The following is a 27811-nucleotide window of genomic DNA, read 5'->3' as shown; positions in this document are numbered from 1 at the left end:
TTTTATACCTCCTTCCCTGGCCAGCTGCTTGCGGCTTGCCAGTCAGTCCTGGCCGGCCAGCGGGGCTCTCTTTCCTTCTCCGGACTCGGGTGAGCCCTTATGCATGTCTCTTACTGACCAGCTTGCTCTTACTGGGGTGGCAGGGAGGCATATTTGCTCACCTGAATGTTGGGGAGGTAAATGCTGGGTGAGATGAGCTGCTTGGAGAGATGGGGGTGCTGATAAATCCACCTCTGTCCTGTGCCGGTCAGAGGGTCTGTGCATCGGGAGCACTCCCTCTGCCTTTCTCAGCTGCCTTTTTTCCCTTTGGTTTCATCCTCACTTGGTTTTGCGCTCTGCCTTCATCTCCATAACTCCTCCTCAGTAGGAAAAAGCATCCTCCATTGTAGCGACTTCAGCTCTCTCCATCTGCACCCCTCCCTCTGCCTGCTGCGTGCAGCCCCTTCCTCCCCAGCACCCGAGTTTCCATAATTCAAAGGCTGGAGTCCCTGTTACTGACCATACCTTGCTATGGGGCCGATCTGGCATTGCTTCCCCATGCTCTTTGCGCTTTCAGTGCGGGTACACGCATATGGGAACGCCAGCAAAAATAGCTCCTGCTCCTCATCCACCTGTGGTGGCTTTTGCCTCGCGTCTCACCAACCTCCCTGAGTCACGGGGCCTGGCTGCATCTGAGGAGACAGCTGCAGCTCCTTGTGCAGCTCCCCAGCCATTTTTAGAAGCACTTTTGCTCCCCCCGCTCTTCCCAGCAATGTGTTGTGCCCGCACATTTTCCAGGATAAGGTTTCCTCGGGGAGCTTGGCCCTGCAGCCTTTACCTCCTCCTTGGGCAATGACCCCCATTAACATTTTGTCTCCAGGTCTGCAGATTGCTGTCTATTAGGGAGTTCACTTCTCTATAAGGGAGTGGCTTCATTTGGGCTTAGTCAGTACTCTCTCTGTACCCATCGGTGGGTATGAGCAGGAAACACTGTTCTGATAAGTAAAGCTGCATTTATGGGGAAGAATTGGCATCAAAAGGAACCTTTCCCTGAGAAATCTCTCCATGCCTTTGCCAATAGCTTTCAGCACCGTGCTTCGTTATCTGTGCTGACCTTTCTCCCCTGCCCCATGCAATGCACACACGTGCTGGCAATCCTTGTCACCTATAGTCACTGCCTGGCTCTGTTCCCTATGCCAGAAGCCTCCCCAGTCTTTGGGATGATTCTTGTCCATGATGGTGTCAGTGCAGTTTTCCTTCTTTGGTAGACAACAAGATTGAAGCCTAAAATATTTGTGTTGATTTTGCTACAGGCCTATACCATGAGGACTGTACGAAAGAACAACAGACGTATAATAGCTTTTTTCCTCCTTCTTACTTCATTGTGTAAAGTGGTATATTGTCGAGTCAAGTTAAAAACGAGCCTATAGGGAGCACTGGCACAATCTCTCTTTTTCCAGCCACGTGCACTTGTCCCAGTGCACGTCTGGCTGTGAGCTGGCACATGTTTACCTTTCATCCACTGACTGCAGCCCAGTTTCCTCTGTGATGGAAATTTGAAGAAGTTGGGAAATACAAGCAAAACTGTTGTTCCTCTTTTTGGTGTCTGGGGAAATCTTGCTTTGTTCCTAAACCCAAGAAAGCCAATGCTAGCACAAATAATTGTGAATTATTTTGGTTCTTGTTGCAGGTTCACAACCATCTAAAGCAAGATGTCTGAGTAAGTTCCCATTTTCTGTCTCCAGTATGTTGCTGATGTTCAAACTTGTTCAGCTGCCAACTTTTACATACATACTCCTCTGCTTGTTTCCAATGAGGATGCTAACTGCCTTCTTCTCCCCTTTCTCTTCTTTCCTTTCCTCGCCCATCTGCTCCCCCTGCACAGTGACGAGGTAAGTGTGTCCTGAAGGGCTTTTCCCTTTCACAGAGCTTATAGCATCGGTTCTCGCTTTGTAGTTCCTCTATAGCAAAAGCGGTTGTGGAGTGGTGGGAGGAAAGAATGTCCCATGACCTGGCTTTCCTGATGCCTTCTGGAGAAGAAGGGAAGAACAAGCAAAATTCCCTTTTGAAGGGTCTTTGCTGGCACTTGAATGCTTTCCCTCTTTCCTGCTTCCCTAGCCGGCCACGAGATGGTGCTGGGAAGCGCTGCCCGAACAACTCCTGGGCCGCATCTCATTTGTCAGCAGCGGGGATGCAAAAAATCCCACCTATTGTGCTGATATACAATGGGTGCATCGGATGCCCACTAGCGCACTGACCCAGGGACAGCTAGGAAAGCACTCTGAGATAAGGTAGCACTTTTCAGAAGGAGAACAAGCCCTGGGCTTGGAGTCCTCGAGGAATCTGAGCAAGATTCCTCTGATTAATGGTGCATGATATCCCTAAGCTAGACAAAGATGAAGCTGGTTTGGGGACCAAATGTGTGATGAGCTGTGGGATTGTGTAGGCAAGAGGAAAAGATGAAGGAATGCATCATAACTTACCTTGTTCTCATTTTTCCCTGCTGCAGAAAAAGAGGAGGGCAGCCACTGCCCGGCGGCAGCACCTGAAGGTACGTGGCACTGCTGGGGCTGGGCAAGGTGTGTACCATCTCTCATCCAGCCATTGGCACTTTCCTGCCTGGGAAAGCCCATGATGCACAATGTGGAGTTCCCCATACCCTTTTCTGCACCTTACCAGGTCACGCAGCAAGACTCTGGAGTGGGGGGAGGCTGGGGTCAGCATCATCCTGAGTTTCCCAGAAGTCCCCATGAGTCCCCTTTGCTCAGAGATGCTGGTATTTTGGACATGGAGAGCGCCCATCCTGTTCTTCTCCTTTGCCCAAAACCCATGTTGATCTCCCTCCTGCTGCTTTCCAGAGTGCTATGCTCCAGCTTGCTGTCACTGAAATAGAAAAGGAAGCAGCTGCTAAAGAAGTGGAAAAACAAAACTACCTGGCGGAGCATTGCCCTCCTCTATCCCTCCCAGGATCCATGCAGGAACTTCAGGTAAAGACTCCTTTCTCCATTTCAGAAAGTATAGGGCTCCACCCCACAGACTGCTGCATTTAGATTGTCCTTCCCATCTTGACTGTTTCCCATCCCTGGGAGCCTCCCTTCACTGTGGAGCGACAGGGATTGGCATTTCTGGGATGTGTCGGGTGATGGATGCCAGTACAAGGACATGAGGGCAGCATTTGTGTGAAGGTGGTTGCTCAAAGACCAGAAGCTGGGTTGCAAAATACCTTTCATCATCTGGAATTGGTTGGTATTGAGTGGTGGTTTGCTCCTTTTTTAGTCTTTGGGAGACAGAGGTAGAGGAGTCTTTCAGAGACAGAGGAGAAGGAAGTGGTCAGGAGAGAGGAATTGCATGGCATGCTCTATTACTCAACATCTGTCTACTTTTCCTCCCAGGAACTATGCAAAAAGCTTCATGCCAAGATAGATTCAGTGGATGAGGAAAGGTATGACACAGAGGTGAGGCTACAGAAGACTAACAAGGAGGTGAGCATCCACTGGAGCATCCAGCTCATCCTTCATTCCTCTCCATGCTGCTCACTGGTGCATGGTCTGTCTCACAAAACTCATGCTCTGCTCTTTCTGCCCACTTCTCTCTTCCCTACAGCTGGAGGACCTGAACCAGAAGCTGTTTGACCTGAGGGGCAAGTTCAAGAGGCCACCCCTGCGCCGGGTGCGCATGTCTGCTGATGCCATGCTGCGTGCCCTGCTGGGATCCAAGCACAAGGTCAACATGGACCTCCGGGCCAACCTGAAGCAAGTCAAGAAGGAGGACACGGAGAAGGTACCATTCCACTCCCATTAAGGCATAAGCTCCCAACTTTTGGGGATGACATCTCTCTGCAGGATAGACTGGCAGAGCATGAGCTTATGTCAGTAATGTCCTTCCTGCTCCATGTTCCCTCCTCCAACTCCCATGTGGTTGTAAACACGGAGTCCAGCCTTGAAATACACACAGCAGGGGTGGAATTGGGAGTCTTTAGCTAAGTTTTCCAGGGGAGGTGAAATGTTGAGCACTTGTGGTGAGGTTCCCATGGGTGGATGGGTGAAAGGGCACTGTTTGGGTCAGTTGTTACCCCATGGGTCCACCTCTTCATGCACAATTCTCCCTTCTGCAGGAGAAGGACCTTCGTGATGTGGGTGACTGGAGGAAGAACATTGAGGAGAAATCCGGCATGGAGGGCAGGAAGAAGATGTTTGAGGCTGGCGAGTCCTAAGCACTGGTCTCTCCACTTTTGCCATTGCCACCCTCTTCCATCCCCTCCTGAGCATGGCCACAGCTGTGAGCATGGCCACCTCCCTGCCCTGAACCTCAACATGTCCTCGCCATGCATTGAACCCACTGACTGGGTGCTGTTTCTCTGATTTTGTGAAGAGCTGCAGTCTGGAAGCAGCAGTGTAAATAAAGCTTTCATGGGAGAGGGCGATGTGGCCTGCCGTGGTGGGACTGAGGATGCTTATGGTTGTGGGAACACACTGAGGACACCTATCTTCATTGACAGGCTGCTTGACTTGATGGTCAGCAGCACAGGGGGTTCCCCCACCTCCCTCTCTCTTGGCCTCTATCTTGTCATAGGGTAGAAAGGCCTCTCTTCTAAGCTGGAGATCCATTCTCTAACTCATAGCCTGCCCTCATGTCTCCCATTTCAGGAGCTTCCCTTCAGAAGCTACCAGGGCAGACAGAAGGGAGGGATGGCGACTGGGGGGTGGTGAGGAACCATCTGCCAGAGGAAGGAAATGGGTGAGATCATGCCACAGTGCCACACCTCCTCCTGCTTCTGCTTCTTTTCTGAGGGGGAGTCTGTGGGTCAGGAGGTGGCTCCAATTTATCCTTGCATCAGACTTTGTGCACGTGATGCTGTGCTGTGTCTCCTCTCCACGTCCTTCATCTGGCCCAGAGCAAGGAGCACCTTTCTTCCTTCTCTCTCTGGATTGAGACCTGCTGAAAGGTCACAGTCTGAGCAGTCTCCAGAAGCTGTCCCCATCCAAACCACTTCTCTGGGCACCTTTCCTGGGCCAACAAGCTCTGCACCCTATCTTGAGGCATCTCATGCAGCTCAGCTCCAGAGCTGGGGATAGACAGACTGCCTCTGCCAGGAGCTGAAGGGGTCTTACAGGGCTTTACTTCTTGTGTCTATGAATAGGGTGTTTGGGCTCTGCTTCCCTGTAGATAAAGGTGAGTTCAAGCCCTGGGAAATTCCACTGGTCCTCCACACTTGATGGCAATGGTAGCTGGCTCAAAGGGCAGAGGAAGATGAGGGGAAGGACTACTAAAATCATCTAGTCCAACCATCAACCCATCCCCACCATACCCACTAAGCCACATCACTCAGAGTAGCACTTACCCTTTTCTTGAATATCTCCAGGGACAGTGACTCTACCACCTCCCTGGGCAGCCTGTTCCAATACCTGGAGCAGGGAAGGAATGTTCTAGAACATGATGTAAAGGGTGATAGCTGAAAGGTAGAAGCTTTCAGCTGGGGGGGGGGGGGGGGGGGGGGGATGGGGACACAGAGTATGCTGACAGTGCACAACAACTATCTCCAGAGGTTGGGGATCTCCAGAGGCAGGGGCAGCATATGCTGAGTGCCCAAAGCAGAGTGGCTTGTTATATTCAGACCAAGACTACTTTCGTGCCTGTGGTGATGGTGCCCAATTCACTGTAGGGTGCTGCAGTTTAAGGCTGCAGTATTACCCCAAATTGGCCGTGCCTGAACCATGAGTGGCTCTGGAGAGTGATGGGCTGCCCTTCTTACTGCTGTGGGGAGGAGGGGGGAGGATGACCATGCCCCCCCGCTGTCCCTTCATCTTAGCTTAACACTTCCCACTTTCGAAGCTTCTGACAGGCAAAACCTTAAAGTAATCCAAACGGTTGTTAAAAAAATATAATAATTTGCATTCCCTCTGCTCCTCTCCCATCCCCCCTGAACCCTCAGCCCACAAAGTTTCCGGCACAGCTCACTTCTGCTGAGCGCAGGAAGAGCAAAGCAGCGGCGGCAGAACCCTCTTGCATCATCCCTTCGTGCCAGCCAGTAGGGGATATGTCGGACCCTGAGGAGTGCCAGGAGGGTGCAGGAGGCACAGATCAAGCAGGAGATGAATCCTTCCAGGAGAGCGAGAGGTGAAGCTGGGGAGCCCAACATCTGTGAATCTGGGAGGATGGGAGCTGGGTTTGTTGGTGGGGGAGGAAGTCTGTGGGGCTGAAATGAAGAGGATCCATGGGACGTAAAGGTGGCCAGATGCTTTTGGAGAGGCCTTCCAGATAGGGCGAGATTTGGGCATCTCCTAGGTCCTATCTCCATTGAACTTCAAGGCCAATGGGATGTTGATCCAATGGAAAACCTGGCCTCCACCACATGTAAGGTTAGCTAGGGGTCTGGCTACGAGACTCAGAACTGCCTTAGTGCTTTGCTGTTGAAACCTATCTTTAAGATGAGGTGGGGACAAACCCTTCTGCTCTCACTGTGTGCACGAGTGGAGTGTTTTTGCGGGAAGGAAGTTGAAAGTGGGAAGTTGACCCAAGCCCCTCTTGCTTTTACCTGCTGTCTGCTACCACTCGGCTGTCTTTGCTGGGCACGTCCTTGGAGACACTCAAGGTCAGGCTGAACATGGTTCTGAGCAACCTGATGTAGCTGTAGGCATCCCTGTTCATTGTAGGGGAGTTGAACCAAATGACCTTTAAGGGTCCCTTCCAACTCAAATGTTTCTATGACTTGTGACACTGGATGCAGCTATGGGATGGGGTTGAGAGATGATGCTTCTCTGAGGGTCTGATTTCCTTTTGTGTTGACTATTCCTATAAGCTGCATTAACTAGGACATTTTTCAGTCTGCTGTCTTTTGTCAGTTTACACCTCTCTTTCTTCCCCTGATCTGCTTTGTTGCTTCATCAATTTGCTCTGCAACGGACATCTTTTCATGGAGTTTAAAAGGGAAAAGGGTAGCAGCAGAGACCAAATTACAGCTGCCCCTAATAAAGGAGGCAGAGATAAGATGGGCTGAAAATCACACAAAAGAATTCAGACTGGGATTCTCTGGGTTTAGTCTGAGCATCCATGGAGCTTGGGGGGTTGCCTGGTTTTCTCCTCCAGCTTCAAAGCTCATATTAACATTTCTCCCAAAGGCAGCACACTTCACGTTGACAGAAAAACACCCTCTGAGTGACAATAAGAGGAGAAAGGTGTGTCATCTTCCATCACTAATGATTGCAGTGTTTTGGCTGACACTTGACAGCAATTGGGCTTGGCTGAAGCCTTAACTGGAAGCATCAAAAGGTGCAAAGCCTCAGCATGCTCAGCTGCCTGCAGAAATAAAAAAGGTTTGCTGCTGGGGGAGTGGGGTGATGGTTCAGCATGGTATATGCAATCCCAGGCAGTGCTCTGTACACCCAGCAGGAGGATGGAGCAGTTGTTGGGGTATCTGGGACAGCCAAGCCTTCATTTTTGTTGTGTTGGCTCAGGTGGGGCCATGCAGCAGCATCAGTTGCTAAGGTAAGGTCATCTTTGTCCTTTCTCTGTTTCCTGCTGGAGTTTCCCATAAGTAAGGTAGGAAGTGATCTGTTCTTTGAAAACAGTGAAATTTTATTAAACTTGCTGCAAAGTTGTGTTTGTGAGTGTTGATCAAAGTGTGATGCAGACCTTTCTTTTTCAGCTGAATTTACATGAAAAAGAACTAAATATGATGGGGGAAAAAATAGAGAGCAAAGTAATGTTTGGTTTGGAAAACAGAGAATTGACATCCTTCCTGATTTGTGAAATGGTTTCCTATGCAGATCTGAACTTCTCCTGCTTTTGATTGCAATTAAATGTTGCTAGGTTCTCATGATTTCCACTCACAAAATGAAGGGAGGAAGTGTTTGTGTGCTGCTTAGGGCTACCTCTTCTCACTCGAGGCTAGATCAGCTTCCTGATCTCTTCACTTTAGGCAAAAGCTCTTTGCAAACTAGGGTTATGCTCTTCCATGAGCTGCCATCTCTCTATGGGAAGACTGAACAGTGTGAACCTGATGCCTTGCAGGACATCCCACTGGAGCATGGCTCACAAGCAGGCTTTGCTGTGGGGCTACAGGCTGTGAGATGAGAGATCACCTCCTAAATTCCCCTGTTTCCCTCTTGCTGGGGCTGCAGGAAGCCCTCAGCAGCCCATGTATGGTCAGCAGAAAGGGAAGGATGATGCTGTGCCAGCAGCCTCAGGCTTTTCCTTGCCCCAGCTGTCTCAAATTCTCTGGATCATGGGAGGAGCCTCAAGAGCCCTTGCTAAGATGACTCTTGTTGCTAAGTATACCCATAGCTGTAAGCAGGTTGGCCAGGAAAACTGATATGGGGAAAGTCCTCAGCACACTGGATTCCTTCGGGGAAGGATGGCCGATCCCTGCTTGGGAGTAACTGGTCCAAGTATGACCCAGCTGGGTGCATTGGTGTGAAAAGGAGTAGAACAAACAAAGGAGGGCCAGCAGAGTTCAGCTGGAAAATTCCATGAAACTAGGCAATGCAGTTCAGCATTTCCACATTGGATAAAGGTGCTCTGGCTGGGTTGTTAGGGATAAAGAGCTGCCTCTAATTATAGGGACATATCAGGTGCCTTTACTACCCCTTTCTACTTTCAGGAAAGCTTGCCTCTGAGCCTGGATTGCCATGTAAAGCCGTAGGTTTGGTGTACTAGTTAAGTAGGTGATTGCTCTGGAGGTCTTATTTGAAATTTTTAATTGCACAAGACTGTGCCGGCTGGAAGGCTATAGAAAATGGGGGAAAAAAGTGGGAGTTTTTCCAGCAGGTTGTTTTAAAACGTTCTGAGTTGGAATCTGGCTCTGAAGCCTATGGGATTCCCTTCTCTGTGGATTATGGAGAGAGCTTATTGTGGAACTGAGTGTGAAGGCAAAATGGGGGAAGGCTGGATTGGGAGAGCTGGAGACCCAGAGAATGCCAGGAAGAGGCTTTGCCAAAACCCACTGTTGTGATGGGATGAGACTTCTGGTTGGTGGGACACCAAACCCCTCCAACATCCCAGCCTTGCACCCATCATCCCTATCACCTATCATCAGTTGGCAGTCTATACACATGGCACACAGTGCGAAAAGGAAGGTTATCTTTACTGTAAGGTCAGGGAACCAAGGTTGACATCTTTATGAAGGGAAAGAAATACCTTAGCCATGGGATTTGTACTGTGCCAGTTAACAGGTATGGGTAATCCCTTACTGGGACACCTGACAGGGCTTGCATATCTCCAATGACACTTGACACCTATGTTTAGGCAACAGAATTGCTCTGAGCTCCCAAAACCACTGCTGAGATCTGAGTTGAGCTCTCCTGGTTACTAGCAGGTGTTTCTCAACTCCCGTGCTCTGTGGGTGCTCCATGGAGATGCAGTCACCAAAGGGTTAACCAGCCCTGCTTGGAGCCTGAGTGCATTTTCCCTGCCAGTGTATTCCTCCTAACGCGCACCAGATGTGTGAGGAAGCTGCTGAAGTGTCTTAATCCCAGGTTTCGGCGCTCAGAGTTGTCTTTTTCATGGGCAGGTCTGCAGAGGGATTCCTTGGGGCTTTGCAGGGCGGTGTGCGGGCAGGGCAGCTGGCAGCACCCAGGATTTTCCCTACTTCGAAGGAGCAGTGTGAGATGACTGTCCAGGGACTACATGGGCAAAGATGAAAAACAGATGGGCACACCCCACTGAATTTATTAATGGAGGGAAATAGAGTCAGAGCTCTTCTATTATTGGTGTGATCGGTGACTCACTTGCACCAGGGGGCTGAAAGATTGGAGCCACATGGGAGCACCTGCTTTGAGATGTGCAGAGCTTGCTTCGTTTGGAGCTGAATTTATTCAGATTTCTTATCACATGGAAGTATAGGCCCAAATGTTTTTGTTAGTGCAAATCAGCACCATCCCACTGTCTGCAATAAAGCTGTGCCAGTTTGCATCAGCTGGAGGTCTTTGGTTCTTTCCCTTACAAGCTCATTTTGCAAGCGGATCCTTTGTGAGGGATTTTTTCTGCATTAGCAAGCAGCCCCTCTCCTAGCTCTAGGTATCTGTTGCTTGCCTCTGCTAAATAGACAGTATGTGCAATTCGTTTTATCAAGTCCCTGCCAGATGGGATGGAAAATATGAACTCTTCCCCTGTGCATGCGCATGCATGTGCCTTTTCTGCTCCAAAAGCAGTTTCCTTTCCAGAGAAATGTTGCTCTAGAGCCATTAGCATTTAAAAAAAAAGCTGAACTATTGACCTATTCTAAGCAATCACACTACCATCCATTTATGAAGCACAAGTTCCTAATCCCTAATAAAATTTATAACATTAATTGTACCAATTATTGAAACACTCTCAAAATCAGTGCCTCTTTCAGTTGACACTCACCTCCACGTAACAGGAGCTGACAGCAGTATGCTCCAAGGAAAGACTGTTGGGATATTCAGTTTGTTCTCCCCTGCTCTGGTAGTGCTTCAGGTTGTGCCAGGGGAAGTTCAGGTTGGATATTAGGAAAAAAATTTTCTCCAAAAGAGTGGTTAGGAACTGGAACAAGCTGCTCAGGGAAGTGGTTGAGTCACTGTCCCTGCATGTATTCAAGAAACACTTAGACGTACTAAGGGACAGGAATTAGTGGGGAAATATTGATGGTAGGTGGCTGGTTGGACTGGATGATCTTAGATCTTGTCCAACCTGGGTGTTCCTATGATTTCTTGGGATGGTATTTGTCTCCCATTTCCTATTCCAGTTGACACGGTCCTTCATTCAGCTCCAGGTGCCCCGTGCACCTACCTTGCTCCATGCCTCTTGATGCTAGACAGGAAGGCTTCTCTCAATTTGCTATGAGGGCTGACTTTGGGCAAGTAAAGACTATGGTCATCTTTGTGGAGTCAAATATTAGGCTTCAGGCTTTTTGGATACGCCACATCATGCCACTTTTCTCTATCACAGAATCACAGGATTGTAGCTCCCATCTTTTTGCCCAGTTCCAGTAAGGGAAGTATGGATGGATGCTGGCCATCTGAGGTTATATGTCTTCCCAGTAGATGCATCTTGGAAGTGGAGTTGGCAGGTGGTACCCCGGGATGTCTTCCTATCCCTTAGCCTACCCTGACCCCCTCTGGAGTAACAGCCTGGCAGCACGAAGCAGGGATTAGGCGGGGATCACCTCTGTGATTGAAAGCTAGCAACAGGACAACGTGATCCTGTAAGAAGGCCTTTTATAGATATTTCCTAGTGTCCTCAGTGAGGGCATGATCTCGGCAGCAGCTGTCTATAGCATATTCATCCAGACTGGAACTTTGTCCTGCTGTGTGGCCCTGCAGGGGAGATGGATCCTGTAGTGGCGACACTGGCTTCAAGGAGACTGAAAGTTCTTTTCTTGCCCTGTAATATCTGTAATATCCAACCTGCAGGGGCCAGGAGTGCCTTATTTACACTATCGTTTTGTTTTCCCATCTCTTTCCCAATGATTTTGTTTATTTAACATAGCATAAAGATATGGTGCATGCTGCAGGAGCTGTGCTGGCTCTACATGCTGAACTAGCTTGCCTGAGTCACTTGGCTGCCTCAGGTCTTAATGGTGCTGGGCTGCCCTAGTTTGTGCTCACACCCTTCTCTTTTGTTGGCCTCTTTCTCCCTGTTATTTTCCTTTGGCTTCCTTCTCCCTCAGCCCCCTCATCATTTTTTCTGATTTGTATCATCACTGCAGCAAAGCATCTTCTCTCTCCAGACTCATAGACTTGCATTTCCTCTCTCCCTATGGGATGAAGAGAACCCTTGGGATTCTAGTTTTAAGGTCTGCCCATGAAATGCTCCATGGGGACAGAACAGGGTGGGTCCTTCCTCCATCCTGCATGTGGATGAGAAGGCAGCCATGGGGTAAGGAGTGAGGGCTGCTCCTTCTCCTTCTGTCTCTTTGGATGTCATAGGAAGAAACTCACTGTTGTTCCTGAGCCAAGTGCTTCAGCCCAATGACATGGTATTTGTTGACTCTCTGGACTTGGCCCACAGTGCTACGAGCTCCTTCTTGCGAGCCAATCCTCCTGCAGCCACTGATATCCCTTGCTTCCATGGGGCTGCCCCATGTGCTGCAGGGTGAGCCCAGTGCCATGCTTGTAACTCCAGAGCCTTTCCCTAGCACTTTCTGGATCTTCAGAACCTGTGGGCTGGGCTAATATCCTTGCTGGGACAGCTACCACCCACAGCATCCACTTCCTTCAACACCCATGGGGTCATGCTTTGGCTTGGGAGTGTTCTTGCAAGTTCAGAACATCTACAGGAGCTGGTTGTTCTGCCTTTTGGTGGTCCCTTGAGTATAGCTGTACATCCCTCTGCTCCACTCCAGGCATTTGCTGATGCTCACCAGAGCTGCTGGGTTCTCTGTTTTCAGATCGTGCTCTTTCTTCCCGAGAAATCAAGCACCCCCACCTTAATCACACAGTTGAGATGTGGCTGTTCTTTTGACAACACATTTCTGAAGCTTGCAGGTAGCTGCTCATGCAAGAAAGGGACAACTTGCTTCTCTTGGCTGCTAGACGCTTCATTTCCTTGGGATTACCTCTGACTGTTTTGGCTTCTGAGTTTTGCTGCCTGAAAGTGAGTGTTGATGGAATGAGCTGGGCTGCACTAAGTGGAAGCCAGTGGTGAAAGTGTACATCTTGTGGAACCTACAGAACATTTGGGGAAAACCTCTTGGGATGTATTTCTCTGTTAGCAGTAAAGTGTTTTCTTCTAGTTTTTCTTTTCCCTTCCCTAGATCACGCGTTAGCCTCCAACTGATTTTGCAATCAGTCCTACATAGCAGACTGATTGTGTAATTAACGGGAACTGGTGCTGCCCTATCTCACTGGGACTCGCCTCCTCCTGCCACAACAGCCCAGCCCCACATGCTCCCTGCCGATCTCTCACCTTCTTTCTTTCCTCAGCTGCTGGTGAGATCTCAGGGAAGCTCTCTGGTAGCCTGCAGCATGTTCCTGGGCGCTCTGGGCACCTCTGTTCCTGTATTGGGTGCAGTTCTGCTGCAAGGATTTATGTCAGTTCTCCTAGCATGTGCTGCACCAAAAGGAGGGGAAAAAAATGAGATGAATGAATTCTGTGTTACTGTACTTCATCCTGAACTCATCCATCTGAGTCTCCTTGCACTGCTCACTGAAAGCGTGCATCTCTAGTGTGGTCATGCTTCCACCTTGCCTTCTTGGCTGTCTCAGATCATAGGCAGGTTTGGGGGTGTTTTCTAGACAAGAAGTAATGTCTAAAGTTGCATCAGGTTGGATATTAGGGAACATTTCTTCTCAGAAAGAGTGATCAGACGCTGGCACAGGCTGCCCAGGGAGATGGTGGAGTCACTGTCCCTGGAAGTGTTCAAGAACTGTGGAGATGTGGCACTGAGGGATGTGGTCAGCAGGCATGGTGGGTTGGACTGGATGATCTTAGTGGTCTTTTCTCCTTAATGATTCTATGATAAAGGAAGTCTGGCAGGTGTGTGTTTCATTTTAAATGTGTGGTCAACTGTGATGATGTTAGAAGGAGTGTTCACTTGCCTAAGCCTAATTGCTCCTGTAAGTGCCTGTGGGGCTGGGACATGCTCTTTCTGAACATCAGAGGCCTTTTTTGGTAAATCCCTTTTGTCTTCTCACCAGCCCCAAATTTAGAAATAGAAAATACAGTGGGACAGCATCTGAAGAAACCACAGAGCTAGGCCAGAGTCAGACTGTGCTCTGAGGGTTCTGTTATGACCACGAAGGGGAAGTCTGGTAAATACCTGCAGAAAAAAAAAAAACAAAAAACTGAATAGATTGTTTTGAAATGAAGCAGAGAAGGGGAGGTACATCCCTCTGATCCGGGCTTGGTACACTTCCTTTTTATTGAGGTGTCTGGGTGTACTGCATGGGCAACTTCCCCATTTCAGGCAGCAAGAAGCAGCTCTGCACAAGTGACTGAAAAGAAATGAGTAAATAAGGTAAGAAGGGCTGAAAGCAGGAAGAAGGTGAGGTTGAAAGCAGGGTGTCTCATCTCAGAGACAGATGAGTATTCCCGCCTACCACAGGGGAAGGAAGGCGGGCTGTACTGTGAGTACGAGCTCTGTGCTGTGGCTCAGTGGGCATGGTGATGATGGGTTGGTGATTGGACTAGATGATCTTAGAGGTCTTTTCCAAGCCACGATTCTTATGTGTGGTTGTAAGGTAGGGCTGGAGTAACCTGTACAAGTCCAGGTACCTGTTAGCTTAGCGCAGTGCAGGGGATGGTCTTTCCCTGCAAAGTCAGAATAAGAGGAAAAGACTTGATTTTTATTTGCTGATCTGTTTTTCCAAACACTAAGCCCATGATGATGCAGTGTGAAGGCAAGAGCAATCATCTGCATCCGGCAACACAGCAACACGAGTGGCAGTTTTGTTGGCTCCTCATCTATCACTCACATGATTCTTTATTCTCCTGAAATATTAGGGTGTCCCAAAGACAAGCCAGACTTCTTACTCCCCCTCTGTTTGACAGCTGGGGAAACTGAGGCATGGGAAAGTCAGCCACTTGAGCAGGTGAGGGGGGCTATGGGGACAGGAGTGGGGTGCAGCTCATTGGCATGCTCCCAAGTCCAGATGTTGTCCTCATCTCGCAAGAAGAGCTTTCCCTTAGTACAGGAGAGATGTGGATATGTTAGAGTGCATCCAGCGAAGGGACACAAAAATGATCTCCTACTAAGACAGGTTGAGAGAGCTGGGGTTATTCAGCCTGGACTACAGAAGGCTCCGGGGAGACCTAGTAGTGGCCTTTCATTATCTAAAGGTGGGAGTGCCGTAAGAAGGAAGGGGACAGACTCTTTAGCCAAGTCTGTTCTGACAGGACAAGGGGAAATGGTTTCAAACGAAGAGTAAAGATTTAGATCGGATGTAAGGAAGAAGTCAGAGCAGTGAAGCACTGGTACAGGCTGCCCAGAGAGGTGGTGGATGCCCCATCCATTGTAATGCCCCAAGGTCAGGCTGGACAGGGCTCTGAGCAGCTGATCTAGCATAAGTGTCCTGTTCCTTGCAGGGGAGTTGGACCAGATGGCCTTTAATGGTCCCTTCCAGCTCAAATGATTCTAGGATACTAAAGCCCTCTCGCATTAATTCAGCTCTTGGTTTGTCTCCGGGTACACAGGGAGTGCTGGGAGGCGAGGCTTCTCCTGATATGAATGGACCAGCAGTGATTTACTGCTGGTTGCTTGAACACAAGCAGCCAGCCCAGGCTGCAGCCCTCGTCTTGCTTTGTTCCTCATTTTTATCATAGAAAAAGCAGTGGTGGAGGGAGGGAAAAACGAAGGAGTGGAGGAAAAAAAAAAAAAAAAAAAAAGAAGGGAGGGGAGAGGGGAAAAGATGAAGGAAAAAGGGGAAGCAGGGAGGGAGAAGAGATGGAGAAGATGAATGAGAGATGGGAGAGGAGCGTGTAGCAGCCCGAGGAAAGCTGGCTTTGTACTGCGCTCACAGGCAGCACCCAGCCTGCATCCAGCCCTGCTCCCGGAGCTCTCCCTGACGTTTGCAGCAGGCAGAGGAGGAGGAGGTGGAGGTTGAGGAGACACGAGGGGGGTGGAACAGGGGGGGCTCGCCGAAACAAAAGGAAACCAGCTGCAGAACTTCCTGAAGACGGGGCGGGGGGACGCGCGGCGCCGGGCGGCTGTGCGGGCAGGGAGCGGCTGCGGGAGCCGGCAGCCGGCCGCCGGGCTCGGCACCATGAGCAGCGCGGTGCTGAGACGGAACTCCAGCAAACAGGGCCTGCAGAACCTCATCAGGTGAGTGGCGAGGCACGGGAGCGTGGGGACACACGACCCTCTGCCTCTGTTTCGACCCCTCGTCCCCTGAAATCCGCCGGGTTTCTGCCCTACCCCGCTCCGTCGTGAATTGGGAGGAAGGAGAATAGATTCCCCCACCTCCCGAACGATATGAGAAAAGCAGATCAGAACTTGCTGATGGCTTTTCCAGGAGAGCGCAACTGGAATAACTGAGCGCAACCGCGCCGTGACATTCACCTGAGACAGAGGGGTTTTTTCCCCTCTGAAATGTGTGCTGTGCTTGAGCTGATGTGCATTTGTAATTCTGTGAGCTGGTGGTGCTCGGCTGATGCAGTGCATCCCAGCAGCGCTCTGACCCTTCCTTTCCACCTACAATTGCCGGGGCGTGAGGCAGCGGTAAGCTGTGCGGTCTGTTCCCACCTACAGCCCAGGCTGAGCCCAGGAGGATGTGTGCTGGCACTGGGGTTCCATCTGTGTACTCACTGCTATTTGACTGGAAATAATCCCAGGACGCTCCTCTAGCAGCTGGTGCTGGCAGGGTTTGTTCTTTTCTCTGTTCTCAGCTGGACTGCTCACCTCAGTGTGTTTAACTGAGCTCCTGAGACAGGGGAATGCAGAACAAGGAAGCGCAGGGTGAACATGGTGTGTTGGGCATCTCTGGGCTGCCCTGTGCTGCTGGGCTCCAGCAGGCAGAGGGAGATGCCAGGGTGGGGTTATTTGGACATGCTTCTCCCCCCAGCCAATAATGCAGGCTCTACACCTCGCCTCTCAAATGAACTTTGTGCTGTGAAAGGGACATGGGCTCCTACAGTCACATCATCTCTGCCCCCTGGCCATGGGGCAGTGGCATGGAAGCTCTATGAGGTGGGAAATGAGCGGGCTGAGGGGAAGCACACACACCTTGTGCACACAAAGGGAGTCCAGAATTGGCTCAGCCCGAGCCAGAGGTGTTTTCCTCTCTTGAACGGTGTCCCCAAGTTCCTCCTCCCTCAGCTTGGGACTTTCGGCATCCCATAAACTCACACTGGCTTCTACCAGGGGAGCTTTGTGATGACGTTTGTCCTGATCAGGGCTTTTAGCTCTTCACTGGGCTGAGATCTGACATTGGTGCTGTGTCCAGCTTCAGTGCCTCCCTCCCTCTATGGAGGAAGGAGGGTGCGAAGATGTGCAAGGGATTTAATCCACTCTTTACATCCAAATAACCCCACTAATGCTCACAGGAATGAATAGGAGAGCAGGCAGTTTCCTTTCCAAGCACAGCCTCTTTTGCAGTTGTTTCCTCCTTCTTAAGCCTTGCAGCAAGGTGCAAGTTCCTTCAGTTTGTGAATGCCTCGAGGCTTCTGGCTTCAAGACACAGAGCTGTGAAGAGTGCTAAGCTTCCACTCTGCTTTCACCTATCCTAAGGTGACTGCAGGCAGAGCAGTTACACTGCACAGGTTTTAGGCTCTTCTGACGTGCAGGAGTACAGAGCTGACACAGAAACAAGAGCAAAGATGGCTGTTTGGAGCCACATCTGTAAAGCATCGGGGGTTCCAGCGTGATGCCAGACATACCCTCCTGCTCCTTGATGCAAAGTGTAGTGGTCCCTCTTGAGCCTGCTGTGATGCTCCACAGCATCCTTGGCAGAGTAACTTGTTGGCTTGAGCTTTGCTCAGCAAAAAGCAGAAAGATGTGCCCTCTGCATTGCTCCAAGGGAGCCACAGAGTCTGTCAGTGTTATCTGCCTCACTCGTTCTTCTCCCCCCACATCCCTCTGTGGGCACAATCTTCCTATCAGGATGTCCCTGGAGAAATATTTGTCTCTTTGTAGGAAGTAACAGCAGCAAACCCTCACAGTCCCTCAAGAGTTTGTGTTTTTGAAGTCCTCCCCAAACATGAGCCTCCCTATCTTGTTATCTCGGTCTGTTCTCCCCTTATCCTCCTAATGAATTCCTATAAATAAGATAGGGATCCAGCGCCTGCCATGTCGATTCATTCAGTTCATTATCAGCTCCTGCTGGAATTCTACTCTCCCTCTATTTATCCAGCCTTGAGTGTTTCACAAAAGAAGATGGCTGGTTAATTAACCCGCAAATCAGCCTCTTTGTAAATCCACAGCAGCGGCGGCTGTGCCACTCCCCGAAACTGGGTGATAGAGCCTGGATGCTGCTCCCTCCATGGGCTCCATCCCACTGCCACGTAGTTTATGGGTGGATGTGTACTTAGTGTGATGTGGACCTGGGGTTTTGCCCACCTCTGTGTTCTGCTTCCCTCTCTGTTACTGTGTGACCTCTCCTGGAGCTAGCCAGGATATCCCTCAGCAAGGAAGATGCTGCTCTGTTATTTCCACTTGACCTCTGGAGCAATGAGCTGGGAACAAGGAGCTTGGAGGGCTTGGGAAAAAATAAGGGGATGGTGCTTTGGAGGGAAAGGAGATTGGGAGGAGAAGGGGGTGCTGATACCATGGTTTGTTGCATGAAAAGTGGTGGTTATCATGTGGGTTATTGCAGCTTCTCTTTGCTGATGTTCACCCCGTTCCCTCGGTTGTCAGCTGATATGGAGAGCTGATTTTTTTCCTCTCTGCAGCAAGGGCTGAGCCATCTCTCTAGCTGTTACGTGGGTGCATTCCCAACTTCTTCTGGCCCTAGGACTTGTTTGGTTGGGAGCACCACACTTGCCACATGTTGTTTCTTTTCTGGAAGGAAAGTAGTGTCTGTTTTTAGCTTAATTGTGCCTCATTGTCTTGGGCTTCTACCTGCTCTGAAGCAAATGGATGTTTAGGGCTGATGGAAATTGTGGGAAGCTCTTCAAGGGTCAGGGTAAGCTGCACACTCTGCTAGGGTGAAGTACTGCCACGTGTATCAGAACAGTTTGGCCAGCAAAGACAGCAGATAGGGTGCTGGGGATTGATGCTTTGGTGATAGGACAAGAGGGTAATGGCTTTAAGTTGTATGAAGGGAGGTTCAGATTGGGTATTAGGAAAAATCTCATCTCAGAGTGGTAATGCACTGCCAGGCTGCCCAGGAAGGTGGTGGACCCTGTCCATGGAGGTGTTCAGGACCATGGAGTTGTGGCACTGGGGGCATGATAGGGATGGGTTGGGGTTGGACCTGATGTTCTTAGTGGTTCTTCCTAATTTTGATGATTCGATGGTTCTATGATTTGCAGCTTGGCTGCTGTGTGACAACAAGTTTTCAGCTTCCCAAAATGTTTTTCCCCTTCTCTCTGTTTGTGTGACTTGACTCTTCCGATGGAGAAAGTGAGAGCAGATACCAGGCAAACCCAAGAGCTGCATCCCTTAGTTCTATAGGGAGACAAAGGACAGCCAGTGATGTGCAATGCCTCTGTCCCCCTTGCCTACAAGGAGAGGCTGTGCTGACTTGCTTTAAGGATAACAGTTTCACTCAGTATTTTGGGGCCAAGCCTGCTTTCTCTCGAAGGCACAGCAGGGGTAGAGGGCTTGTTGCTGACCCTGGTTCCTGTTGCGGCTCCATGCCTTGATGAGGGCCATAAATGCAGAAAACCTCCTCTCTCCCAGACTCATTCCCACGGCCTCCTTGTTACCTCCTGTCCCTGCTGGGGCAGGGAGCTCCCTCCTGCTGCTCCAGGCAGCAGGGCCTGGGGGAAGAGCACCATGAAACAAGTGACTTATGACCAGTCCAGTGGGTCCCATAGGAAGCATCATACCTGGTGTGAAGCTGGCCTTTAATCCCAGCTTTGAGCAGCAGCAAATTGTTGTTCTCCTCCATCCTTTACAGAACAACGTAGCAGAGGCTGAGGATGCTTTCCTATCCAACACAACAAAAAAAAAATATCAAGTAAGCCAAGCTGAACCTCTCTGACAAGTCTGCTTTATCCTCTGGCATGCCTCTCCCTTCCAAAAACAGAGCCCAGACTTCCTCCTCTCCAGGCAGACGCCAGTTTCTCGAACAGTGCAGCTGAGATGGAGGGAGCGTGAGAAAAGGCCATGTTTTGGGGTCTTACACGGCACCAATTTCTCACACCTACTGAACGCTGCAGCCTGTGCAGGGTGCTGGGAGGGCTCCAGCTCCAGCCCTTTCTCTCCCCCGCTCTGCCTCCAAATTCCAGACCGGTGATGTTAATACATTACCGCACCAGCATATCTGTGTGCAAAGGACACACGATCCTGGGGGTGCAATTCATCATTTTGGAAGTGAGTTGGTGGGAGTCTGTCTGCCGTGATTAAAAGTAATTAAGAAACATATATAAAAATGGGTCATTAAGGATAGTGACCTCAGGATTGCTGCATGGATTGGCTGCTGGTAGGATGCTCTCACCAGGCAATGTGAAAACCCCTTTGCCTGGGTTTGTGCATCCAAGTTGAGAAAGGGCTGGTGATGGGATGGAATTTTATACTCTGCTGAAAAGTCTGATTGAGACCCCCTGAAAATCTGTTGATCTCACCCATGCCCAAGAAAAAGGTCATCCTGGCAGATGCTCCTTGTCCATAAATATGTGATTGTAATGGAAACACCCTCCCTGGTGCCCCTCCGTCCACCTGAACACATTCATTTCTGGTCCTATCTTCTGCCTGGGCTCTGATGTGTTTCTATCCTTCCTAGGGACCTTGCACAATGGTGTAGCCCACCTGCACCTTCTAGGTGGCACCAAGGTTACCTGGTGTGCGTGGCTGTGTATCTGCTTGTTTCGCCCTGAGCAGAAACGGGATATGCTGTTGCAAAGATAAATCCAGATTCTCTTTAAAAAAAGAAAAAAGGAAGACAAGTTGCTTTTGTTTTTAAGGAGAGGCTATGTCCCTGCCATGCTGCCTGTGGTATTCTTCCTTTTCTGCTTGATGAAAGTTCAGGCTGTATCTTATTCAGCTCAATTGCCTTGGCATGTCCTTATCAGTTCCCTCGTGACACCTTTCCACACCCCAGCTCCAGCTGATCAGTAGGGATGGGAGACGGAGCTGCTTCCCTGTAGAACGAAGTGAAGAAGTGGCTGAGGCTGTGGAGCTATGGTTGGGTGGGTAGGTTTGGTATGAGAAATAGGCTTAGGGTGAAGCATCTATGCATTTTTCTGTCTCTTTTCCCCCCCCTTGCTGTACCCCCTCCTTGTTCAAACTCTGTAGCCTGGGCTGTGAATGGAGCAATGCAGCCAAGGAATTACATGAATGTATGGGAGGGAGAGGCTCGTGCAGCATTGCTGTCTGCCTTCAAATGACAAGGCAATCTCTCAGAGCTGGAATCACCATATCCCCTGAGATGACACTGAAATAAGCTCTAGGCTGTGACATCACCATTTCTGGTTTTATTTCTTTCCCATCGCCTTATATTGTACTGATATCCATGACCCCATCCTTATCCAGGCAGATTATTGCCCTTCTGTAATCTTTGCTATCGAGCCATGTTACATCTTAGCCCCAGAAACATGTCCATCAGGAATCCTAACTGCTGTTTGCCATCTGCCTTGGTTATTTCTGTATCGGATATGTTTTGCCTAGTGTCATAGAGATTACCCATGCTTGCTGCTCTTCAGCAGCGATCCCTTGGCAGTGCAGTAACGGACCTCTGCTCAGTTCCCAACACCTTCACAGTGAGTCCTTGGGTATGGGGACAGATTTCTGAAGGCTTCCACATGGCGATAAACTGGGTCTTAGATCTTTGAGAAGGGCTGAGATGCTGAATGGTGGGACGTTACTTTTAGCTAGTGGGTTGCAGCAATTGAAAGAACCTGAGCACACAGCATCATGGCTGTGCATTGAGGACGTCCTTTTCCATTTCATGTGGCAAGAGTGAGCAGTACACTTTGATCCCCTTGCAGTCACACCTGGCTCTTCATAAGCTGATGATAAATGTATATGAAATAAAGCAGCTCTGATGTCAGCAGGATGAACTTGATGACAGTCCTATGCCATGTTCTGTTTCATGTTGGGTAAGCTACTTTTGTTGCTTGTTGCTGGGTGGCAACGGAAGAGTTTTACTTGGAGTCTACTGTTCTCTCTCCACGATGGACAGTAGGGCACTGAGGTCATAGCTGGCACTGTGGCAAGGCAAAAGAGGCTGAAAAGAGTGATGGACTGAGTTGGACCAGACTTGGACCAGGCTCTTAACAACATGATATAGCTGTAGACCTCCCTGTTCACCTCACAGGAGTTGGACTAGATGGCCTTTGAAGGTCCCTTCTGACTCAAACAATCCTCTTTAGGAAGGGGAAGAGGTCTTGCATAGGTGGCCTCTTCCTCTCCCTTTCCCTAGAATTCAACAAAGAGGACAATGGGTTGACTGCTGGGGATGCAGCCCTGTTTCTTGTGGGGGATTTTGTCAGAGGTGGTGTGATCCTAGCCCTGTCACTTTTACAGGTGATGGGAGTTTTACCCTTGATGGCAGTAAGGTTTGCATTGGGTTGCCCTTTGAGAAATACCAACTACTGTGCCAGGATTGTCTATGACTCCTCTTAAATCTCTCCCCATGACCCCTGAGAATGCAGGGCAGCCTACGTGACAGAGTCCCGGACCAAAGTCAACAGCGTCCTGGCCCAGCACCCAGCAAGCTCAGGAGACAGGAATGTCGAGTTTGCTGGTAGAGGATTGCTGCGTTCTGGCACAGGTCTGCAGTGCCTAAAGCCTCTGGGAGGCATTTTATTTTCCTTTCTGGAATTAGCTTTAGTGCTGAAGGTTGGTTTAGGGCCAGCAAAACTTCCTCTGTGCTATGAGCCATGCAGAAGCCTCCTCAAGTCTGCACTGTTTCCCTTAAATACAGCTCGGTGCCAGAAGTTTCTCTCACATGAATGCTATAAGCTCCTCAAGCGCAGATGAGGAATAGCCTAAAGGAAATGTGTCCTTTCTAGAAATGCTGGCTTGTCTGGAGCGGGTGTTGGTGGCCATGAGGAGTGTGGCTGCCTATATCTGTTCTGCAGGAGGTATGCAAGAGGATGAGTGGAAATAAAACAACTCCCTCGGCTGGGGTCTGACTGGAGGTGAAGTCAAGAGCTGGCTGTGAAGCAGGCAGCCAGCCCCAGAGCAGTTCAGTCAGCTGTGGCCATGTGACCAAACCCAGAACTGGATTCTTCAGCCCTTCCTTAGAGCTGCAGGATGTCCTCACCTCCCTGGTGAGAGATAATCCCTTCCACAAAGAGTGTTTCAAATATGATGTAGGGTGAATGGGAGGAAGGAGGCTTTTGATCGCGACAAAACTTTGGTAGGAGCTTGTGCTCTTGCCTTGCCCTGGGGAGAAGGGCTGATGATACCCCTTTATATGGGCAGGAGGCTCAAGGCAGGAGTGCAGCACACCATGCATTCATTTTGCAAGCCTGAAGCTTTCCATTTCCTTGTTCTGGGCCAGGTGAAATGGTTACAGCTTTGGTACAGGATGCCCAGGAAGGTGGCAGAGTCACCATTCCTGGATGTGTTCAAGAACCATGGAGATGAGGCACTGAGGGGCACAGTTGATGGGTATGGTGAGGATGGGCTGTGGGATGGACTAGATGATCTTAGAGGTCTTTCCAACCTTAACGATTCTATGAATTTTAATAGTAATTTCTCTATTTCCTTTCTTTGAAAGAAAACTTAACAGCTGACCCTCTCCACACTTCAGAGTGGGCTGATGAAGGTTTGGACTGCTCTAAACCAAAAGGGTGCAGTCAATTTGCGGTTCAACAAATTGCTGTAGCTGACCCATACTTGATTACTTTGCCAAGGTTTTGTTTTCCATTTGTTTGTTTGTTTTTTACTGGAAACAAATATTTGTGCTACTGGATCAGTTGAACAGGAATAATCATTTTCCCTCTGCTTGCTGTCTGGATCACTGAGCCCCTAAGCATCACTTATTAAACATCACTCTGCTGCCAGCCTGTCTGAGCATGAAAAAGGGTTCTGATTCTGTCAGTAAAGTGAGTTTGGGTGTTCAGTGGCGTTTCAGAGCCTAGGGCAAACAGGGGCTCAGTGGGGACCTGTTTTCTGCCTGCTGCACATGAGCAGTACCCAGCATTGCAGCATCACTTGGGCTGCGGGCAGCTCACATGTCAGCTTGCCCTCTGGCAGCAGGAATGAGGGTGATATTCCCCTGCCCTACAATAAGCTGCATCTCCATGAAACAGTCACTCTGGTGTTGTCCTGGGCCCACTGTGAAGATGCAATGACAGAATAGCGAGCTGGTGAGATCATGAGGAGAGAATTAGTCACATCCCAGTGGGAAATGCAGTGGATTGCAGGCTGAAATGATGTGCAAAGTGTGTATGGCTCCGGCAGGACACCCCGAGTTGCTACAGCCCCTTGCAACAGATTTCTGGGGAGCTGGGGTGTGTGGAGTTGAATGAAAATTGAATTCACTCTGGGAGAAATGTGGACTTCGATGCTGGTAACTGGGGCAATTTGGGAGGGAGGGGGTTAAGAGCCATCCAGAACTGGAGGCTCTCTGGAGCTGTCACACAGGGGAGGGAAATCATGGCAGAGTTTAATGAATGACTTCATTTATATATTAAAAAAAAATAAAATGCATGCATACACACAAAAAATAAAACAACAACACGGTGGCTTCCTGCCAGGCCCACAAACAAGGGTTTCTATGGGAACCATGGGGAAAACAATAAATACGATGGGGGACGAGGAGGGGGCCTGGCTGCGGTCTGGGTGGCTTTGGGCTTTTTATTCCTATCAAGAACAGGGGGAAACATCCTCCTAGTCTGCCTTGGGGCTGGGAGAGTGGATGGGTAAGCAAGCCATCGGCACCAGCTTTGGCCGTGGGTACTGCAACTCGTGCAGTGGTGTTATCGCTGAGCTGGAATGCAGCCGCCTTATCGCTTCCTCGGGGTGGGCGGCTGTCCTGCTGGCAGAGGCACCCTGAGGCTGTGAGAGGCCAGCACAGGTTTCTGCTCCGTGCTGGAGTAGGAAGCGGGGTGGGATACAGCTCCTGCCCTGATTTAGAGAGGGCTGTCTCACTTGTTAGGGATATGGCTCCATGGTGCGGATTTCTCCAGAAGATCTAGGCCATGGAGCCTAGATCCAACATGTGAGGTTGGGCCATGGGATTTCTTGCGATATCCTCGTATCCCCATATTGCTTACCATAACCAACTTCCAGCCCCTTTTCCTGGCATGCAAAACAGCATCGCAGGGAATGGTACTTTAGGATGCCCCTTCCTTGCAGATAGGTTCTCCTGGAGGCAGCGCCCACCCTTGCTCACACATCACCCGTTCCACTAAGAGTGTGGCATGCTCCTGAAATCCTACCCTTTGGAAAAGGGGCTGCAGCAGGGCAATCGTAGAATCATTAAGGTTGGAAAGACATTTAAGGCCATCTAGTTCAATCACCAACCCGTCAGCACCATGCCCACTAAGTCATGTTCCTCAGTGCTACATCTACATGTTTCTTGAACATCTCTAGGGATGGTTACCCCACCTTCTCCATGGGCAGCCTATGCCAATAACTGACCACTCTTCCTGAGAAGAGATTTTTTTCCAAATACCCAACCTGAACCTCCTCTGGTGCAACTTAAGGTCATTCTGTCTTGTCCTATTACTGTTAACAGGGAGAAGAGGCTGACCCTCACCTTTCTGCAACCTTCTTTCAGGTCACTGTAGAGAGCAATAATGTCTCTCCTGAGCCTCCTCTTTTCCAGACCGAACAATGCCAGTTCCCTCAACTGCTTCTCACAGAATCACAGAATGGTCAGGGTTGGAAGGGACCTCAAGGATCATGAATCTCCAACCGCCCCCCGCCACATGCAGGACCACCAACCTCCCCATTTAATATTAGACCAGGCTGCCCATGGCCACATCCAATCAACATTTTCATAAGACTTATGCTCCAGACCCTTCATAGCTTTACTGCCCTTCTCTAGACACACTCAAGGGCCTTGATGTCTTTCTTGTAGTGAGGGACCGAACACTGAACATAGCACTCAAGGTGCAGCCTCACCAGTGCCAAGTACAGAGGAAACTGTGCCAAGGGACAGGACCACCACTTCAAGGACCAGCGCTCATGCTGAGAGCCCTCATGCAGTGAGCCTCCACCTCACAGGGAGGGGCGTCCCAGCAGCTTGGGGGGGTATTTTTAAGCATTAAGATGAGTTTTCCTTCTGTTTTGGCAGGCTGACGGCACAGTGGAGCGTGGAGGATGAGGAGGAAGCAGCACGAGAGAGGCGGCGGCGGGAGCGCGAGAAACAGCTGAGGTCCCAGGCAGAGGAGGGCTTCAATGGCACTGGCTCCTGCATGGAGAGTGCAGGTTCAGCACAGGAAAACCAGTAAGAAGTACCCATGTGTATACACCCTACAGCAAAATTTAACTGAGCACCGCTGTGCCTGCTTTGGCCTCATGTTTACCCTGGAATTTGGGTGTCCCTGGGAAGGACACTCCTGTTCCTCCAGCCATCCCCTGGTTTCTCTGCAGCTGCTGACAGCCACCTGGGCTTGCTCACACAGCCGAGGTCAGCCTGCCATTAATCTTCCCATAGCTTTGCTCTCTCTCATGTAAACACGGCCCCCTCCTTCCCTCGGAGCTTCCTGCGCCGGGACACATCCCATCCACATTGCTGCTCTCATCCCTTCCCCCATTCAAACAACAAAGGAAAGAACCAACAAAATGGTGGATTTGCAAACCTGAGCTTTGCAGGGTCCTGAATGCAGACCAGGCTGCAGGATGGATGTCCCCAGTGCAGTCCCACCCAGGCCCCACAGCCAACATCCCGATGTCCATCAGGACCAACATCCCGTCCTTGGAAAACCCCTTCCTCACTGATGTCCCTTCCTGTCCATACCAAAGTTAACTCAGCTGGGGGATCCCTAAGCTACTCTTACACAAGCAGTGGGAAATAACCCAGTTCTGAATCAGCATATCATCACTGCTCAGGAGCTTGAGGATGGCAAGCTTCCCCATCACTAGAGCCCTATACTTCAAGTCATCAGGGTTAGAGGATGCTGAGCATCTCTTGACTCCTCTTAAGAGTCCAGAAAGGCAAAGAAAAGATCATGCTTATTGTGTATTTCAATACCTGAATTTTAAACTAACCCATGGGTCTCATCTACTAATCCCCATTCCCTGAAGATGTGACCATGCCATGTCCCATAACCATGAAATCACCTCTTCCAGCTGATGCTTGCAATGTGGGTGCTCATCAAGGAGCCCATCCTGGTGGTGATTCTCCCTGTGAATGTGAGGAAAAAACAACAAATCCCATGCATGACCAGGCTGCATCTGATGCTGGCAGCTGTGGGAGCCAGGAGGGCTTCTGCTCCCTCCATCCATACATCTGCAAGCTGGGAGGGATGTCATCACTTCTTAGGAATGCACTCCCAGGATTAGAGGGCAGAGGGCTGCAGAATGGACGTATTTCCTCCTTTAGAGAGGAGGAAGATGGTTTTTCCCTTCTATCCATTCTCCCAAGGCTGGGAGCAAAGCAACTTTTGGTGTTTCTGGAGTTCCCCAACCAATTGGAGCCAATAGGAGCTGGCTGAGTATGCCCGGAGCTTGAGCTGCAGGGGCTGGGGAGGGTGCAAGATTGAACAAATCTGGGCTCTGCCCACCTCTGAATCATCAGCATGAAGCCAAGTGAAGAAGAATCATGTCAGTGCTTGAGATTGCAGTGCGGTGAGCATTTCATTGCAAAGCTATACCTGCTACTCATTCTCACCTTCTCAACTCTCTCTGCTTTCAGATGAGGCTGGACCAGCACTGTTTCATAGACCAGGAGCAAGAGTCCTCAGAGCTCTATGGGAACCTGAGGAACAAGCCTAGGACTTGAGTCTGTGTTGCAATCACTGGGTCTTCTTGCCTTCCTAATTCAGAACTCTTTTGTTTGAGGCTGCATACAAGTGCAGGATAAGTGGGAACCAAGTCGGAAACATTTTTAGTCTAAACGAGTTGCAGTACAGAATAAAACCATGGGACTCCTTCATTTTGATGTGCTGCTTTTCTCACCCACTTGTGGTCTCAGAGACCAGGCAGGCAGTGGGGTGACACTGAGCTGATCAGGCCTTTTACACCATTCTCGTCTCAATTTTCCTCTTTGTTGTGTTTCAGCTATGATTTTAAGCCCTCTGGGACCTCAGAACTGGAAGAGGACGAGGGGTTCAGCGACTGGTCCCAAAAGCTGGAGCAGCGCAAGCAGAGGTGGGTAAGGCAGAGAGCTGAGCCACCCAGCACCCCAATGAGAGGTGGCTGAGCCCAGGTCATGCC

The 27811-nt window shown here is 49.9% G+C and overlaps 2 protein-coding genes across 4 annotated transcripts in view; both read left to right on the top strand.

Annotated features, from left to right (window-relative positions):
• The first annotated feature begins 18 nt into the window (after positions 1-18).
• On the top strand, positions 19-4399 carry TNNI2 (troponin I2, fast skeletal type). Of its 2 annotated transcripts, XM_042814496.1 has the most exons (8): positions 19-89; positions 1670-1699; positions 1865-1871; positions 2489-2530; positions 2838-2966; positions 3372-3461; positions 3583-3759; positions 4094-4399. In XM_042814496.1, exons 2-8 carry the CDS (start codon positions 1692-1694, stop codon positions 4190-4192), a joined length of 552 nt encoding a protein of 183 aa, XP_042670430.1. In that variant the 5' UTR covers positions 19-89; positions 1670-1691; the 3' UTR covers positions 4193-4399. The 2 variants fall into 2 exon arrangements, with proteins under 2 accessions (XP_042670430.1, XP_042670431.1); XM_042814497.1 differs by lacking the exon at positions 1865-1871.
• Positions 4400-5906: 1507 nt separating this feature from the next.
• LSP1 (lymphocyte specific protein 1) overlaps positions 5907-27811 on the top strand; it is a 39094-nt gene continuing 17189 nt past the window's right edge. Inside the window, exons 1-3 of one of the 2 annotated variants that reach the window (XM_042813961.1) lie at positions 5907-6096; positions 25728-25880; positions 27656-27745. In XM_042813961.1, the coding sequence (XP_042669895.1) occupies positions 6017-6096; positions 25728-25880; positions 27656-27745 (323 nt within the window). In that variant the 5' untranslated portion in view covers positions 5907-6016. Of the gene's footprint in view, positions 6097-15595; positions 15698-25727; positions 25881-27655; positions 27746-27811 lie in introns of those variants that run through there. The other variant, XM_042813962.1, reaches the window with a different exon arrangement.

This window comes from Centrocercus urophasianus, unplaced genomic scaffold, assembly GCF_019232065.1.
Source record: "Centrocercus urophasianus isolate 14NV4802_14NV808 unplaced genomic scaffold, USGS_Curo_1.0 seq_14, whole genome shotgun sequence".
Lineage (NCBI taxonomy): Eukaryota > Metazoa > Chordata > Aves > Galliformes > Phasianidae > Centrocercus > Centrocercus urophasianus.
Note: the sequence above shows the minus strand (reverse complement) of the source record. Positions and strands in the feature narration are given on the sequence as shown.

Bases quoted from the DNA above. Each gene is read 5' to 3' on its own strand.
- TNNI2 (XM_042814496.1), top strand. The intron at 2,531-2,837 runs GTACGTGGCACT...GCTGCTTTCCAG, and splicing joins CCCGGCGGCAGCACCTGAAG to AGTGCTATGCTCCAGCTTGC. The intron at 3,760-4,093 runs GTACCATTCCAC...TCCCTTCTGCAG, and splicing joins AGAAGGAGGACACGGAGAAG to GAGAAGGACCTTCGTGATGT.